The sequence below is a fragment of the Gopherus evgoodei genome, chromosome 5, assembly GCF_007399415.2.
Source record: "Gopherus evgoodei ecotype Sinaloan lineage chromosome 5, rGopEvg1_v1.p, whole genome shotgun sequence".
NCBI lineage: Eukaryota > Metazoa > Chordata > Testudines > Testudinidae > Gopherus > Gopherus evgoodei.
Window position 1 is genome coordinate 77,809,423 of NC_044326.1, and position 18,122 is coordinate 77,827,544.

At 37.3% G+C, this 18,122-nt stretch overlaps 1 protein-coding gene across 3 annotated transcripts in view; it reads left to right on the plus strand.

Annotated features, from left to right (window-relative positions):
• The window catches only part of FSTL5 (follistatin like 5), a 578,464-nt gene that overhangs the window by 38,635 nt on the left and 521,707 nt on the right, over positions 1 to 18,122 (plus strand). For all 3 annotated transcript variants that reach the window (XM_030564448.1, XM_030564450.1, XM_030564449.1), the window contains exon 2: positions 11,722 to 11,860. In XM_030564448.1, the coding sequence (XP_030420308.1) occupies positions 11,738 to 11,860 (123 nt within the window). In that variant the 5' untranslated portion in view covers positions 11,722 to 11,737. The remainder of the gene's footprint in view (positions 1 to 11,721; positions 11,861 to 18,122) is intronic.

Consider the following 18,122-nt stretch of genomic DNA (forward strand, 5'->3'; position numbering starts at 1 on the left):
TTGAATGGAGAAACACTCCCACCCAAGTATTAATAGCAGCCCAGAACAATACCTGATGTTATGCTGCGTGTGTACCTATGTGCCTATAGCCCCAGCATACTGGCAGTGGTGGAAGAAATAAAAAGGAAGAAAGACCAGCAAAGGCCAAAATCTACTACATCCGACAAACAAAAAACCTCCCAGAGCTACAAATGGGAGATCCTATCAGGATCAAACTAGTTTCTCAGGATAAATCATGCACTTGGAAGCAAGCTGTATGTATTGAGCAGATTAATCCTTCTTATAAGATATGTAACAGTGAATGGGTGTGTATTCACCAAAATTACAAATCCATTCACCCACAAGAACACAGGAAAAAACCAAGAACGTGAAAGATGACAAAATGTGCATGTTGCTGAGACTTGATCAGCTTCTCTGTATGTATAAATATCTCCTGTCTGTGTGTTCCATTCTATGCATCTGAAGAAGTGAGCTGTAGCTCACGAAAGCTTGCGCTGAGATAAATTTGTTAGTCTCTAAGGTGCCACAAGCACTCCTGTTCTTTTTGTGAATACAGACTAACACAGCTGGTACTCTGAAAGAAGAAACAGACTCTCAAAAATACCCCACCAGCAGAACCAAGTGCAGGTAGTCTCCCATTGCCGTAAGAGAGACTCACATTCTCTCCAACATCCAACCACCTGCAAGGTTTATGCAAGACTCTGGACCATATTAATGCAGTAGAGAACAATCCTCTCAAACTCGAAGGAAAATACCTTAGTTGCCAAGCAAGTAAGGCCTTGATTAGCTTAAAAAAAGGTGGTGCTAAGTTTTATATGTATGATGCTGTGACCTTTATATAGGCATAATAGACTGTTAAGTTTGCAAGTATATTATGGTATTTGGGTTAATTTTGTTATTTCAAATAAATGTGACAAAAAGGAGGTTAGTATAAATAGGTGCTATAGTATGATTGCATGTAGGAACTTAAAAAACTCTACTTTCGGGAAGGGCTTGATGAGAAAGAAAAGGTTATGTGGGTGAAAGAATAAAACCTGAATATTGCACTATTTTGCTCTATTTCTTTTTATGCTGGAACATGGAAAAACAATTATATCTGTTCTGTCATTGTGATAGTTACAATGGTACAGTAATTTCAGAGGATATGTGCTAAGGGGTAGAATATCCCTAATCGCTTGTTGTATAGAATTCTATTGTTTCATGCTTTAGCTATAACCCAGGTGTCTGTGTGTGTACTGGGCCAAATCATGAGAGGCACTGAGCACATACAACTCTGTGGGACTTAAATAGGAGTTGTAAGAGCTCAGCACCTCTTAGGAATTATTTCACTGTTTAGAGGAAGTTTGACTGACTTTTAAATTACCGAGGTAATGGTCAAACTTCAAAATATTTGCAGGTTCAGTTCATATAATCTTAGCCAGCTCAAAAGTTCAGATACTTATAGGATTGTTATCCAAATTATCCTGTCTTCTTGGGCTTTGGATATACTTCAAGGGTAAAATACATTAATTAGAAGACAATATTGGGCAATAAGAATCCATCAGCAGGTGCAGGAGAGAGAAACAGGTTCGCAGGATTAATCTCATGCCTTTGGTAGGGTAATATATGGGTTTGTCTCATTTTGTCCACTTCAACAGACAGGAGCAGTTTAACTACTAAATGATTTGCAGCATTTAGCACTTCAGTGACAATCAGAGGGTTTCAGGATTCAAAAGATGTGTTCCAGTATGGTCTACTGGCCAGACTGAAGACTCATCCTGACTGAGATCATTCTGACCAATGTATTTATGTATGGCACTTTTCAATCAAGATTGAATGTGATCATATGCTAGGTTGAATTCTAGTTGTTGAAGTGGGAGGTTTTATGCTTAATAAACTACAATTATGTAGTGTTTGCTACTGTTTAAGATTGAGGACAGTGGTTGTATGTGTATTTTGTAGAGGTAGATAATATAAATGTAATATTTGGAAGTGCAGAGGATATTCTTCTGTGATGGCTGCTGAATGACAATCCCTTGTGGTGTGGGTGAAGACAGAATAAAACTAATACATATTTTAAAAGTAATGGACCCAGAATGCTTTTAGCAGTATAATGGTGAACAATATCCTGTAGGTAAAGTAAGGAAGAGTTACTTCTTGTGTCTTACTTACCATACTCCTGCTAATACATGATGCTAATATTGAGGATAGAGTTAGAGAGTATGTATTTTGACTTATTCCAAAATGGCTACAAATGTGTAGTAGAAGCCATATTGTAATATGCAGTCTTTGGGTATATGTTGTCTGGCTATGCTGGAAGAAGGACAGGAGGCAGTGAATGTGGTTTAATTAGGCTGCAACTTTATTCGTAACTGTCAGGGACTACCCGGTAGATAAAAGTGTACAGTGCAGGTAACTCTGTGATCACTTTCATATATACATAAATACTCCATGAACCCTCCCCCATATACCCATCCTGGACCCCAGCCAACCTGCAGCTAGGACTTCACCATCCCTCAAATGAGGGTTGGGTGGGCTATAAAGGAGGAGAGGTTGGCTTCCTAGTATGCTAGTCATACAAGCCCTAAATCTGCCTTTTTTGGTACTCTAATGAATACTGCCTTTTAAATTCATCAATCCATTTTTTCTGATCACTGTATCCCTTCCGTATGGAGTACTTGCACTGGACATCTACCACATGCTTTCATAATGAGTTGTGACATCATAGCTTAACTTCTATTCCATGTTCATCCCAACTAAACCTTCCCTCATCCCCGCGAAGCTGCTGTGGGAAAAGTGACAACCCCCCCACTTTGCCTTGGCCAATCTGGTGGTGAGGGGGAAAATTTCTTCCCAGCCCCCCCAAGAAAGAAGTGACTTGTGCAATGCCCACAGCAGATCCTGACAACCTGCTATTTCACCACTTTCATGGGTGGGAGAGGGAGTGCTGCTTTGCCTGGATCAGGTAAAAGAGGGTTTCTCCTGCCTGGCATGGACCTATATAATATCCCTCACTTCTGCTCATCTTCAGGGAGGGATGAGTCGGCATCCCTGTGCTGACCTGCTCTGCAGCTGCTGTAAAAGTCATGCCATGTCTCCCTAATCCCTTAAAGAGAGACACACTTTCCTCCAACAAACAAGACACCCCCCACCCCCACTTACTGTATGATATGGTCATTAGTATGACATGTGAAATGGTAAATAAATTCCACAAAGGTTTTTGAAAGGATGCTGTTAAAATACGGACAACCACAAACTGTCTAACAGCTGACAAAGCTGTTAAAGGTTACCCAGGACTGAATATCTGACAATCTGATCAAACCACTTTCAGAATATCAGCAAATAATTTATTCATTGGCTCTGAACCACCCATTCTTATATGCTGTGCTTCACGGGCACAGTCTAGCCCTAAGCAATGGTGAAGAGAAGCAACCACCCTTCAGTAGGGAGTATAGACCAGTATTTTAGCCCTTGCCAAATTCTCTGGTTGTTTCCCTGAAGGTCAGCATCTCCTCTGTCTTGTCTGGTTAGAGCTCCAGCCAGGAAATCCAGACGCGAGTCTTCATAACAATGGGAACACAAAGACTGTGTTGCCCTTGTGGGGGATGCAGTGAGGCATATGCTTTGGTTGCCCCTTGTTAGGTGAGGAACACAACACACTCAGGACTGAGACACTCAGGTTTATTAATTCAAACCTTTATTTGGACTCAAAGCATACCTCATGATTTCAATTACCATTAAAGCAATGAATGACAGATATATGGAAAAAAGATATTAGTCAATTAACTTCTCTTGGGGCATAGCATGGATTTCTCTTACAAGAGTCCAACTATCCCCTTACTCCCTTTACACATTCAGCATAAGTATTACCCTGTTCTGTCCCAATTCGATCACTCTGCATGACTCATGCTTCTGACATTTCTAACACCTTTGACTGTCAAACAGAGTAAATCTTAGTGGGCACTCAGTTTTTATGTTCAGGAGATTCAAAAAATTAAAGTAGACCCCTCTTTCCGCACTGTTCCTCTCCCTTTGCAGTGATGGAAGTAAAATGCAAAGGATGCAGGATTTTTTACTTGCTGGGTCCAAAAAAAAAAGCTACTTTTGTTGAGCAAGTATATTTCCTGAAAACACTTTTTTTTCCTTCTACATATTAGAATTTTTGGTAAATCTGTTTGGTTTTTCAATGCTATATTTTCTTTGAGATAAGTTTGGTCTATAACTTCTAATTGTATCCATCAGTTATCCTCAGCTCCCTTACGTATCTACAAGTCTTATTGTTGACTATTACTTTATATTGCAGTAAAAGCATGGTATACAAATGTACCGCACATACTAATGTAATGAGATGTTAGAAAAGGGCACTGCCATTTTGGGCTCAAACTTATCCATTCCATGTGAATGTAAAATTACACAAGACAAAAATGTATGAAAATATTAATCAGTTACTACATGCTTAATGATTAAATTAAAATCAATAACCAAACAAGACTTAGGGCCCAAGTCTGTAGTCATTAACATCAGTTGGTGTTTTGGGTGCTTAAGCAATGCACACTGGGAGACCGTAAAGATCATAATGTAATTTGTTGTAGTTGAATCATGGCAGACATCCCTCAAGTACAACATAAAAGAGTAACATTTTTCTAGGATGTTTTTATGATATTTTTCCTGGTGGCTATGTTCTCAAATTAAATGTATTTTTATATATTTGTGCTGTGGTAGTGCCTACAGGAAGTAGAGTTCCATTGCTTTAGACATTATACATGTGTAAAGGGCCAAATCATGACTTTTGGTACCCACTTATGTAGGTCAGTAAGGGAACAGTGTGGATTTTGGATGAAGTTTCAGTGTCTCCTCTTATTTAATATAGTCAATTTCCCTCCTTGTTTATTCCTCAAAATTTAATAGTATTAATATGTAAATCATGTTACTCTTATTATGAAGATGTAATAAAAAGCAGTAATTGATTTAAGGTAGAGTAGTACCCTTTTCAATTGCTTTTTAAGGTAGAAATAATCATTGTAGCAATCACATTATGCAATAAGTTCAAGAGAAATTTTGTCTGACTTTGACAAAAATGAAATGAGCAGCAAATAAGAACTGCAGACATCATACCTCTGGGATTTTAGGGAGAGCCTGTCCTAAAAGCTGCATTTCGTCTTTAATTTACATTTTAAGTGCTCATCAAGGTAAGAGGCAATGAAGTCAGAAGACTGAACGTGTAATAATTTTCTCTTCTTTTGAACCAGAACAAAGAAAAAACCCTTCAAGGTCAGATAATTTTTAAAATTGCAAGAGGTCTATTCTTTCACACCACATGAGGCTAAAATTTATGCAGTTTAGATGCAAGAGTGGTGGAATGTGACTTTCCTCTCTATTTTATGTGAAATTACTATTCTGTAGCCTACATTTTCATTATACAATGGAACTTTCCTCCAGGGCACAAGAGAGGCACAGGTTCAAAAGTGGATGGCCAGTTTTAGCATGTATAACTGTTAACTTCAAGGTCACTATCAGCTAGAGGTTAACAAATAACTACTTTCAAACATTTTCACCAATATACTGGATACAAATAAGCTTTACCCCAACATTAGAAGTCAAGTTTCCTTGTTTGTACATTTTTTTTCTAAATCATTGTTACTGGAGACCATAAAAGAAAAATACCATTCTTTGTGTATACTTGAATTCCAAAATTACAATGAAATATATGCCAATATTCCATAATGCAGGGCTGTTTCAACTCTTCAATACCAGCGATCTGCTGGGAATATTTGGTTTTCTTCTGTGTTAGCCTGGTATTAGTAGCATCCATATCTGACTTTCAATTAACACCAGAATGTTTTAGTTACAGAACCTAGAGAGTCAGAAACAGTTACAGAACCTACAGAGTCAGAATCAGTTAACTTATGCAAAAGCATCCCTCTGTAATAGACCATCCTGGCCCTTTAAGAACAGGCATGAGCCAAAAATCTGTTAAAGGGCTTTAGCCCTGTTAAGGTCAGGAATTTTTCCAAACAGGTCAGATCACTGCAGACTGGAATCATGGACTGCTGAAACAAAGCATGATGTACTATATAAGGGGCAACTTTACATTCAGGAGGAAGAGGACTAGGGAGGACTATGTGGTGGGAAACCTGGAAGGAGCAATATAGTGGCTTACTGGTTGGAGCTCTCCAGGGAGCTAGGTTTTGAACTAAGACAGGTGTGGAGGTCTGTGCTAAGAGGGAATGAAAGCTGGGCAGGGCTTGGTTAATGCCATAAATACAGAAACAGCCAGAAATAGTAAGTAGCCCTTATAAAGAGGAACAGGTTGAACTTTGGGGAAAGCAGCTGTTTCATTGCATATCCAGGACTGGAGCCTGGAGTAGAGGGCAGACTTGATCTCCCTGCAAATCATGGTGGTCAACACCTCTAGAGGAAATAGCCTTGCTTCCAGATGAGTTGAAGGACTACAGTTGTATGTAGCATGATATAATCAAAAGCATAAAGGAGTAGCAGTAGTGCCAGGAGCATGGACATAAGTATGTAGGATAACCACTGTTCCCCAACTTGTTCACATTTTAAGCTTAGTTGAGTTCCCATAACATGAGTAAAAAATAAATTATAGTCCAGACTTTAACATTCTAATCACAGTCATGTTCTTGGACTCCTAGGGCACTCTTCTGCCTCTGTGTAATTACTCATGTATCCTTTTGTTCTTACCACACATCTACACATTGGCAGCATAGGGATATTAGCTGCAGGATACTAAAGAGAAAGTAAATAGTAAGTCAGCTTGCATATAAAGATCAATTTTATCTCTTATTTCAAGACTGAATAAACAGAATGACTTGCATAGATCTCAACCCTCATCTTTTTACTTTGTTGTCTGTGGAGATGGTAGTTTCAGTGTATAGCACACCTCTGAAATGCATAAGAAACACAAACAGGAGACTCATACAATTTTTATAAGTGTAAGTGTGATTCTTATAGGTCCTTCCTAGATAGATCTTATCTGGTCCTTAGTAAGTTATAACTTTCTAGTAATTAAATTTTGCTTGTTTTTAAATAGTTTGATTTTTCTCTCCCTATATACCATCATTAATATCACTGGGAATTATGCATATATAGGAGGAGGAGCAGGGGACTCCAGTACATTCCAAATGACAAAAAGCATTCCATCTAAATGATAAGAGTATCTACTGCACAAATGCTTTCTCCCACTGTGCATGCCAGTTAGCTGGGCAGGGAGTTGAAGCGTTCATGTGGTGAAGGGGAGGAGAAACCATTACCAGTCCCCGTCAGCAGAATCAGTAGTCCTTCTACTGCATAGTGGTATATCCTCCATCCTGATCTGCTCTTCATTCATCTCCCTTGTAAAAGAAACCAGAGATCAGTGACGCTTAACTTCACAAGGAAGAAGAGCAGCACTCTCTTCTGCATGGCAAACAAAATTCTGTCCCACCCTTTGTGCAATGAAACAATCCCTGTTCCTATTCCATTTTGCAAAGGATAGGTTAGGATTTGCTTTGGAAGAAACAATCATTAATGTAGGTCTGATACGTCTGATAGAGGGAAGATATTTTTAATGCTGAAGAGTTCTCAACCAGATGTAATTTTGGTATCTTGTATCTTGTAGAAGAACGTGTGGAACGTCCATAGACATTTTCAAACTCTACAGGCTTCTCTATAGAATGTGAATAGCCAGAAGACTTTTATTTATAAAATATAGCATATGATATGGGCTCCCAATACCAATGGGAGATACATGAACCCTAAAAGGAGAAATGCACCAATTTCAATAACAGATGTATTGATTTTTTTCTTGATTTTTATAGAATATAATGTTAAGGAAGAAGATTGGTCTTATGTATGTGAGGTGCTCAGATAATACAGGTTGAACATATGTAAGTACCTAAATGGAATTTTCTGGAAACCTTATATAAATTACCTTCCCAGCTGTATTTCTTCTTCTGTAGGTGTCATTTTTAAGTACCAAGAAACGAGACTGATATTGATTACTGTAGTTCAAGCAATATGAATCAACATGCATGGTATTTTCTTCAGTTGCTATTAGGTCAAATGAGTTAAAAATAGGTCAAACACACAAAAGCTGGCATTCCACCAAACACACAGATACCCAGGCTTACAACTACACCTCTTCCCTGATATAATGTGACCCAATATAACATAAATTCAGATATAACAAGGTAAAAAGGGGCTCCGGCGGGGTGGGGCTACTCACTCTGGCTGATCAAAACAAGTTCGATATAACGCGGTTTCACCTATAACGTAGTAAGATTTTTTGGCTCCCAACGACAGTGTTATATTGGGGTAGAGATGCATTAACAGAAAGTGAGGAAATCTGAACTAGCAGAGGATGTTAAAAATTTGTTTTAAGAAAAGACTTCACCTTTCCTCAGAAGCAACAGTGACATGAACTTTCTATGACTTTCCAGTAATTCCTGGCAGCCTCTTTTGTGTGTCATAATTTTAAAATCTGATATCTAGGGACCTGCCAGAGCTAGAAGCAAGTGCATTAGCTTGGATTCTCCCCTTTTCACTAACATAAATTTCCTATTTTAATCCTAATCACAAGATTTCAGACCTTAAACCTGTCACTTGCCTGGGACTGAATGATGTATGTATGTCCCGCACCTGCAATTTTGCTATGGAAGTTACATATTAGGATGAGGGCCAGAAGCAAACATTTGTGTGCTATGTTGATTTTTAAAAAATGACAGTAGTTTGGAGCTGCTTAGAAATTTGGAATGTTAGAATGAGTCCAGTATAATGGAGTAATGGGTAGAGTGCAGGTAAGGCCATCAAAGGTGCATGATTTATGAAATTTAGCATATTTATCATACTATCCTGTGTATTTATATTTATTTTTAAATTTAACAGTCTGATTTGTATCCCTAAAGAGTAAACTTGGCCTGCCTGTACATGGGTATGAACAGCCTGAAATTGAGTAACTGATCTGGTTCCATCAGCCAACTCCCTTGCCCCCAGAATAGGAGGTTGCAGCAGCAACGAAGGATGCTCTGGATCTAAACAGGAGGATTCTGTCCCTTTTTGATTCCTGCATAACCAAAGCAATGCTCAATAACTGGGCTTTGAACAAGGAGAATATCTGGATTTAAACTTTATCTCTTTCAAGTTTCAGTGTATCATAAAAAGTTACATTGGGTTTGTCACATGATTTTCAGCATTCCCACTGAGCTGTCAACAAATTGACCATTACCTATGCAAATAAGAATAGCTGTTGAGATGTTTCAGTACCTGAAGTTAAAGATGCTACTTCAAAATATTGTGAAATAAATTATCCCTGTGTTATTAACGGTCTTTCAAAGTGTTCTCCGTGATGTTCACACTTTAAAATGTTATTTACAATATAAATGGCTGAATATGAAGTTAAAAAGAAATCTCGACCTTTTAAAACTATTTCTAAAGGTGAAATACATTAACTAAATACCACTAGCTTATTAAGTATGGGTCCTGGAAGATCATGTTGTGGCTCATGAAATCTACCTTACTAAATTTCAGTTGCCTTTTTGGATTTGATTCTAAGAAGGCTCAGGATTGAGAGGCTATTTTAAATGTTTAGAAACTTTGATCTTAAATCAACCCTTCTGAGGTAATTATTATTCAGTATTTAGATGGCAGCAGTTCCCAAAATGTTGAGTGCTTTCTGAACACAAAGAAAGATGCTTTGTTTCAATTGCAGAAACAACCCAGAATGGAAGCTGCAGTTTTCTGAGTTATGTGGAATACTTTTGAACTCTATGGTTTTACAAGTGGGCTTTCCATCCTTTTCAGCAGATCATGCTGTATACTTTATTGTAATTTCTATAGTATCATAAATGTGAACAGAGCATGATATATCTTTTATAGGTCACTGGTAATAGAGATTTACCTTGCATCTGTACCAAGCCCAGGTAATTAAGGTTGGCAAAGGAGAGTTCCTCAAAGGCGAAATTGCTTAAATCCTTCTCCCCAACAAAGACAATGGACTGTTGCACTTTTGAACCAACAGTGACTCCTACTATTCCTGCTCCTCCATTCTTTGAGGGGTGTATGCAATGGCTGGTGAATCCATAAACTGTTGGATTTACTCACCCTGCCCCTCATTCTACCTTTATCTTTTCTCCTTCCTCATCCCCACCAAACTTTGCTGAATGAAATTAGTCATTATTATTTATTATTGTACTACTAAAGCAGGCCAAGATCCTGGTACCATTGTGCTGGATTCTGTGTAAACACATAGTAAGAGAGAGTCCCTGCCCCAAAGATTTTACAATGTGAATAGAGAAGACCAGAGCTGAACAAATGAATATTTCAGCTCAGGGATCAAACTAGAAATCTGTGTGTGTGTGTGTGTGTGTGTGTGTGTGTGTGTGTGTGTGTGTGTGTGTGTGTGTGTGTGTGTGTGTGTGTGTGTGTGTGTGTGAGAGAGAGAGAGAGTGAGTGAGCGAGCTGAATAGCGGGGGGTGGTGAAATATATGTTAAATTCTTAGCTTATTGGTGTTACAGGATATAAACCAGCATAACCAACATCAAGTTTCTCTACGTATGTTTATAGATACAGCACCTAGAATATAATAGAACAAAAGAAAGATACAAACAACATCCCCTTTAATTCTGGGTGATGGCTAGAGTAGTACCAGTTCACATGATATTTATTTTATATAGTTAAAGTTATATTTTCCCTGTCTCATACTCTAGGGGATATACACATATAAAAGAAAAGTTTTAATGAAATGTACTAAACAAATCATTAAACAAACACATAAAACTTTCCTAATCCCTAATCCTCCTCTGTGTGATGTCTTGAGGATAGACTGTCCAGGTCCTGATTGAGGCCCTACTTCTGGGTTTCATTATGACCTCTTTATGTCACCTCTGGTGGGCACAAAGTCAGCAGAATTAGCCATTAGTGTCTATTTTATGCCAATGATCAAAGTAGTCCATGACAGGTTCCAGAATCTTTGTTCCCTCACAACCTTCCTAAACTGTGCTATCTGAGCTCAGCCACAGCTTAGCTGTGGTTTTTTAAACAATCGACAAAGAGTTTTCTCTCAAAGAATCTAACACAGTTTTTACACATTGCATCACATACTGGAACAGGACTTCAGGATTTTAGTCAGTGGAATAGAAATACACATTGAGTGCAGACATAATTAATGAAGCTCATAAAATGTGTGCCTCAGTACCCTGATTTAAGAAGCTCACCAGCATATTGGGATATATTAAGATATGTGTTCACATGTACAATGCATTGCATACAGTTTACGTTTACATATCCTGTATGATAATTAGAATAGCGAATATATACTGGAGATGATATCCTACACTAGACAGTGCAATGTTGGAGAATATGCTTATAAACAAAAAGCACTGTCATTGGTGTTCTACTTCTTTTCTCCTCTTCAGTTTTAATTTTTTTTGTTTTCTTCAATGCTTTTCTTTTATGTACTGTCCTTTACATGTTTTTGTTTTTTTTCCCCACAGACAAGCTATGTTATAAGTGCTGAATGCTGATTAAAAAACATTTAGTCTAATACAACCTAGTCATTTTTTGATTCCTAAACACCAGCCCATCATTTTCTTTGATTATCAGATGGATTATGCTTGATACTTTTGATAACATCTATTCTAGTCTTCAAATGGAATTTTAATTTTTTTTAGTTTTTATTAGATTATTTGTGGGAAAATGATTTATTAAGGTCTGTCATTAATCTTTTACTATTTTTATTTTGACAGGAGGAAACCAGTAAGGATGTTTATGTGGTGGTCAGCTGTTTTATTTCTTGGATGCATTTCGCTGGGAGCAGAAGGGTGGCCAGTCAAGGAAGGATATGACTTTAAGCCATATCAGCCTCTAGTAAGATTACGCCACAAGGTACTGATTATTTTCTAGCATTCTTCGCTTTTCCACAAATAAGGAATAATTTACTCAGTAGACTTTTATTTTATCAGAGTAACCATTTAGAAAGAAACTCTTTCCAATAATAAAATCTTCAGAATATTGCTCTGATTATTCAGTATAATGGAGCTGCTTTGCAACTCTCCCGGGATCAAAACAGTCTTAAATCTAGTTTCCATAGTCACAAGATAACTTCCCTTGCAGAGGGTGATTCTCTAGCGGTACAGAATCATCATAGCATCTCCTAAACTGCTCCTCCCTGGGCTGCCAGTTTAGGTGAGTGGCCATGGAAAGGTATACCGGGCTGCTATAATGGGTCCTGGGGGTTGTCTGCAGTTGGCATAGACTAAAACAGCCTTTTAATTGCTTTAATTTATGGCAAGGACAGAAGCAGCACCTGGACAGCCTTAGGATCTAGGCATGGGGCCACAATGGTGACTTAAAACCACCTTTGCCCCCTACTTCTGGGCTTGTGCCGGGTGCACTTCAGCTGGAGAATCAGGGCCATTATCTGTATTAAATATCTAAGTATTCTGAAACCATCAAAGTTGTTGTTAACATTGCAAAGTATTTTAATTTAATTTCTTTGTACAGTTTACAAAATATCAAAATGGTTTCCTGATATTTGTAAGTTTGTAAAGATGAGCCCAGATCCTGCAGTTCTCATTCGGTCTATATTCAGATGAAACTCACCATTGAAATCAGTGGAAGTTTTGCTTAAGTAAATACTGAAAGATTTGCCCATGAATGTACATTATTTATGTAAGTACAGTATATTTCTTACAGACGGAACATAAAATATGTAAACACTATATTTTAGTACAATTACAAAGAAATGGTATAGTATGAATCCTCTGTGGATTACTGTTCCAAATATCAGCATGTACTAAGAATGTCTTGAGTATGTGAGGCCCAGTCCTGCAAACACTCATACATGTGTTTCATTTTAAACAGGTAAGTGGACTGCTTGGCAGGATCAGGGTCTTAGACTTTACCTGTTAATTCAGTTCCATTTATGCAATTTCAGAGCAGTGCACTCTACTATAGTAGCAAGGAGAAGAAAGAAAAAATGAGAAAACAATAGACTGAAACTGGGAGGAAATGAAAACAGACAGACAGGAAAGGTGACCATGAAAACAGCCCTGGAAATACAGACAGTTTAGGTGGAAAGAAAAAAGAGGAAGAAAGGAGATGAAAGCAGAGATAGAGACAGAAGCAAGAGATAAAAAACAACAACAACTAAGTATACATTTTTCAGATTTACGTAGTCTCTAGTTAATATATCTTAGGTTACCGTTAGTCTGTTTGTAGTGTTATTGGTGGAGTAATTCTTAGATAGCTGTTTTATGTTTGGAACAGAATATAATGCAGATTACAAGCATAGTTTGTGGAGATTAACACAGATAAAAATAGAGGATTATTTTTGTCTCTTATCTCTAAACCATCATTGCTTTATTTTATTTAGCCAATTCTATTAAAAGGCCTCTGATATTGTACTCATACGTTTTTGTTTGCAATTAGTTGTGAGAATGTATCAGGCTGGCAATGTTTTCCTGAAACACCCTCCCTCTAGTGTTGGTACTTCTGGGGAAGGTTTAAAAGAGTCCTTGTTGACTCACTGAGATGACTTATCACTATAAAGGAAGTGGGAATCTCTTTCAGAGAGAAGAAAGATGTAAACTGTGGACTGAACATTCCTAAGGGGAAAAAATCCTCTGAACAGTCATACCTAGTAGACAGTGTGAGATCGTGTTTGTGTTTGTTACTTTATTGTTGTAAAACTAAACCCCTAGAATTAGGTGAGTTTGGATTTTAAAATATGTAGACTTTTTTATACTGCAGGTTGTTAAAGGGCCCTGCTTACAGAATGCAATCAATGATGGGTAGAGCTGGTCAGGAAATGGTTTTCCTGTCCCATGAAAATTTACAAGATTTCAAAAAAATTTCCCTTTCCACATTGGTATGAAATCAAGACTTTTCAAAGTTTTTCGATAAACACCCAGAGATAGCCTGGTAGTTAGGTTACCCACTGTGATATGGAAGAATCTTCCTGATTTAGATCTGCAACTTGATTCTGAATCTTCCACATTTCAAGTGAATGCCCTAGCCACCAGAATGTTGGCTATTCTGGGGTATTGTTCTCTTTCTTTGTCTCCTCTGGTGTTGACCACAATTCTATCCTGGACTTGGGAAACTTTTCTGACCAAAGTCTCATTAAAATTGGTACATTCCCATTAAATGTTTTGATTTTGACAAATTGGCATTTTCTCTGGGCGGGGACTACTTTGTCAAAAAAATTTCCTGACCAACTTTAATGATGGGAATTATTAACTTCTGATTTACTCTAGTGGAGTAATTCCTGAGATACACTAGTTCAAGGGAACCAGAATCATGTCCACTGTCCTTGAAAATAACTGTTAAGAAGTAGGGGACTAGAATGTTATGTTTTACTGCAGAAGTGATGGCACATTCTGTTAGCATATCTCGTATTTTTATTTCTTTGAAAAAGATAAAATTAAAGTTTTAAAAAGAGAAAAAAGTTGAGTGATAAAAGTGAAGAGAACATAGGAAAAGTGGAAGAAAAGTAGATGAAATTGAGAACTAAAATGTTTTCTGACAGCTAACCAACAAAATCTGTGTGTGAATTATTATCTGGAAAATGTTTCTAGATGATAAAATGATCTAGCTTTCAATATCAGTATAAAACAAAAAGATACAAAATGCATCCTAAAGTCAATCTTTTGTAATCAGTTCTGGCGCTGATATGTATTCAATGTATTTAACAAATAATAATATTTTATATCGGATATGTACCAAGAGAATCTGAGCCTTTTTCTGCTTCCAACAAGCATTTTATATTTCAAATATTTAAATAAATAGATTCAATTAGGTAAGATTACTTATTGCAGGTAAAGATGATCACAAGTACAGCATGGTGTTACTTGCTAATGAGTAAGTAACATTTTGGAATGGTTTATGGCTGCATAATATGAAAGCAAATGAGGATTCACTGCTGCTTCAGTGCTGGGAAGCTTAACCAATGATTACAATACAGTCAGAGTAGTTTCAACTGTCAGGTGAAAACAATATCCCGTTTCTTAGTTAACTTGAAATGATTAACTTATCAGCTTGAGGAGGTAGTTACTGTTTACACTGTTTCTGTAGTTAGTAAGTTTAGATATTCACAAAGGTTTTGTGCATTTATATTTAAAAATGAGTTATATACCACTTTTGTGCAGGGGTGTTTTTTTTTGTTTTGGTTTGGTTTTTTGTTTTTGTTTGTTTGTTTGTTTTTTGCACAGTTGCAAGTAGGTATAGGAAAACTCAGGCAACTTTGAGGTTAATTTAAACTATATCTTTCCCTGGTAACATTCTTGGCAGCTATTTTATGTTTGTGTGTGTATCATTGACATTTTAATTGTCAATGATCTCTCTTCAGAACTCAATAGGCTAAATTCCATCCACACAAACCCACTAATATCAGGACTCGTCCATGTATACTGTAAATTTAAAATTTACAGTATACATGGACGAGTCCTGATATTAGTGGGTTTGTGTGGATGGAATTTAGCCTATTGAGTTCTGAAGAGAGATCATTGACAATTAAAATGTCAATGATACACACACAAACATAAAATAGCTGCCAAGAATGTTACCAGGGAAAGATATAGTTGCCACTGAAAGCAGCAACATCCTTGCTAAAGATAATAAAAGAGAGAGAGGATTCCCTAATCCACTGATTTAATAGGCTGAGTAGTAAAGTCTATTATAAATTAGATCAATAAGTTCTTCAGATATCACTAGCTAATGCTCAGTGTATGAATTTTCTAGAAATGCCATGCAAATTAGCCAGCTGAAACCACATCACCCAGGAAAACAAATATAGACATTTAACACATACCAAACTCTAGATTCCCCATGTAAACCCTATAGTACTGTGGAAACAGTGGAACAGGAAACTAAATCACCACTGTTCTTCTCACTGTGAAGAGATTATAATTCGGAAGTGGGTCACTGTCAGCTTTCCTAGAAACATCATGTGACTTCCTACAGCCCTTCTTCCATCTTCCTCTTCCTCCTGCCCCAGAGAACCTCTCTATTTTACAAACAAATACACACACCACTTGATTCCAGACTTTTTCTCTTTCTCTCTCACAATGCTACTCTAACCAGTGTTACAGAGGCCTCGAGGGAGAGATCGATGGTGAGTGCTTGGGTTCGTTGATCTCTGTGGTAGCAGACAGGGGAAGACAAGGCAGAAAGAAATCATGTCTGCAGTGTAACCAGAACTGAGAGGTTTATTACTTGTCATTAACTCTCAGTGTGGTGTTGCTAAACAAAGATGCCAGTTTTAGGTTCATGATGCTAAGTGCATGATCAATGGTTAATAAAGTTTCAGATGTCCATGATTTCATTCAAATGGTTTGCATTGCATCACTGAAGGCTTGTTGGGTGATACTGCTGGACTGCTTTTGATGCAGTTGATTCTGGCCAGGCATTCAGCTCAGCCTGAATTAAGGAGGAATCAGTGAAGAGGTGATATGGCTGTGCTTTTTGTATCCAATTTGCAATTCAAGAGATGCCCTACACCATAAATGGATAGAATACAGAGTATGGAGTAAAACTGGGACTGGTTCTGCTGTACCAGTCACTTGCCAAAGAGGGAAGTCCCTGCATGAGTTTATGGGTTTCCTCACCACAGTGGCATTGGCTGCTAATGCTTTGTGCCTTAACAGCCATCTCATGACATCTTTTGAATCAGTTCAAGATTTCTTAACTAATATATTGGCCATGGAACTAGCACATGTAATAACTATCTCATTTCACATAATTCACTCTTAATTTAGTTTCTGGATTGGGATTGTAGGTTAGGTAGTTAGCACTTTTGAATTTGTCATGGTCTGATCATTGCCTTTGTCAGTTTAGAGGTTGGGACAGACTTACCTTGTTGGGGTGAGGGACTTGTGCTGATGGTCTGCCCTTACTGGTCAAGGGAATTGGAGCTCTTTCAGAAGGCCACAAGAGTCTTTATTATTCTCCCAAAAGATTTTTATCTTTATCTCTTTTATCTGTTTATTTTATTTTTTATCTTCAGCCATCAAAAGGGTAGTCTCTGTTCTCCGGCTTCATTTTCACAGATCACCTGGGTTTATAAATGACCTGCAATAGATGAGATAAGATGAAAGATGTTTTGACAACAGATGCTTCAGACTGATTGGAACATACAGATTATAAAAAAAAAATTATGCCATGACTGTAGAGAACTTATTCCTTTATGACTGATGCAGGCCATCAGGGAACAACTAGTCTCATCTTTGATGAAGACTATTAACACTTCCCTTAGACAATATGTACAAGACTTTCTTAAGGAGATAGCTGTGCTGTCTTTTGCATCACTTGACATTGACAATCTTGCAAACTAGCTTTAAATATCTAATCTTTCATTTTTGGCTAACTTTATACAGAAAGATGTGGCAATACAAGTCTGAGTACTTAGATACCTCAGTTCTGGACCTGGGCGCAATGGTCCTGGCCAACCCCAGTACAGTCTAGGGGTGTGGGTGATAACAGTGGTAGTTAATGAATATTTGGATTCAGTGCTATTGGAACTACCATTTCCTCATTTACACTTTCTCATGACAATACCATTACATATTATTATATGTTAATAGAAAAAATGTTTAATGTTATTTTGATAGGTTTCACTTTATCGTTAGGAATTACCAGAAATTTCTTCCCCATTTGAGCTTATCAATTCACTTTATAATATTTCAGCAAAAAGATCTCAAAATGTTAAGGGTCCAAGAAAATGATCTTATGAGAGGAAGTCTAATTTCATCAGTTATTAATTGAAATTATTAAAAGTTTCATTTATAGTATTTTTAATACCCAGTATACAAAATGACCAGCTGGCGTGCAAGCAGTGTGTCTCATCCTGCCTTCTGGAAATTTTCTAAGGGAATAAAATTCAATTATCTGTAACTTGTCAACTCTGTGCAAGTAAACTGACAATAGTTCAGGCATTACCATAATATCATGTCAATTAAGTTCAAATGTTTGACTGTATAAATTAGACTTAAACTAATGGACCACTGGAAAACTGGGAAATTTCCAGTTATCAAGAAAATGTTCTTGTGGTTATGTCACTTTGGCTCAGCAATAGCCTATTATATCTGATCACTGAATTTTAACCACTGCTCAATATCATATCTCTGTGGTCCAAAATGGGGCTTCTTGA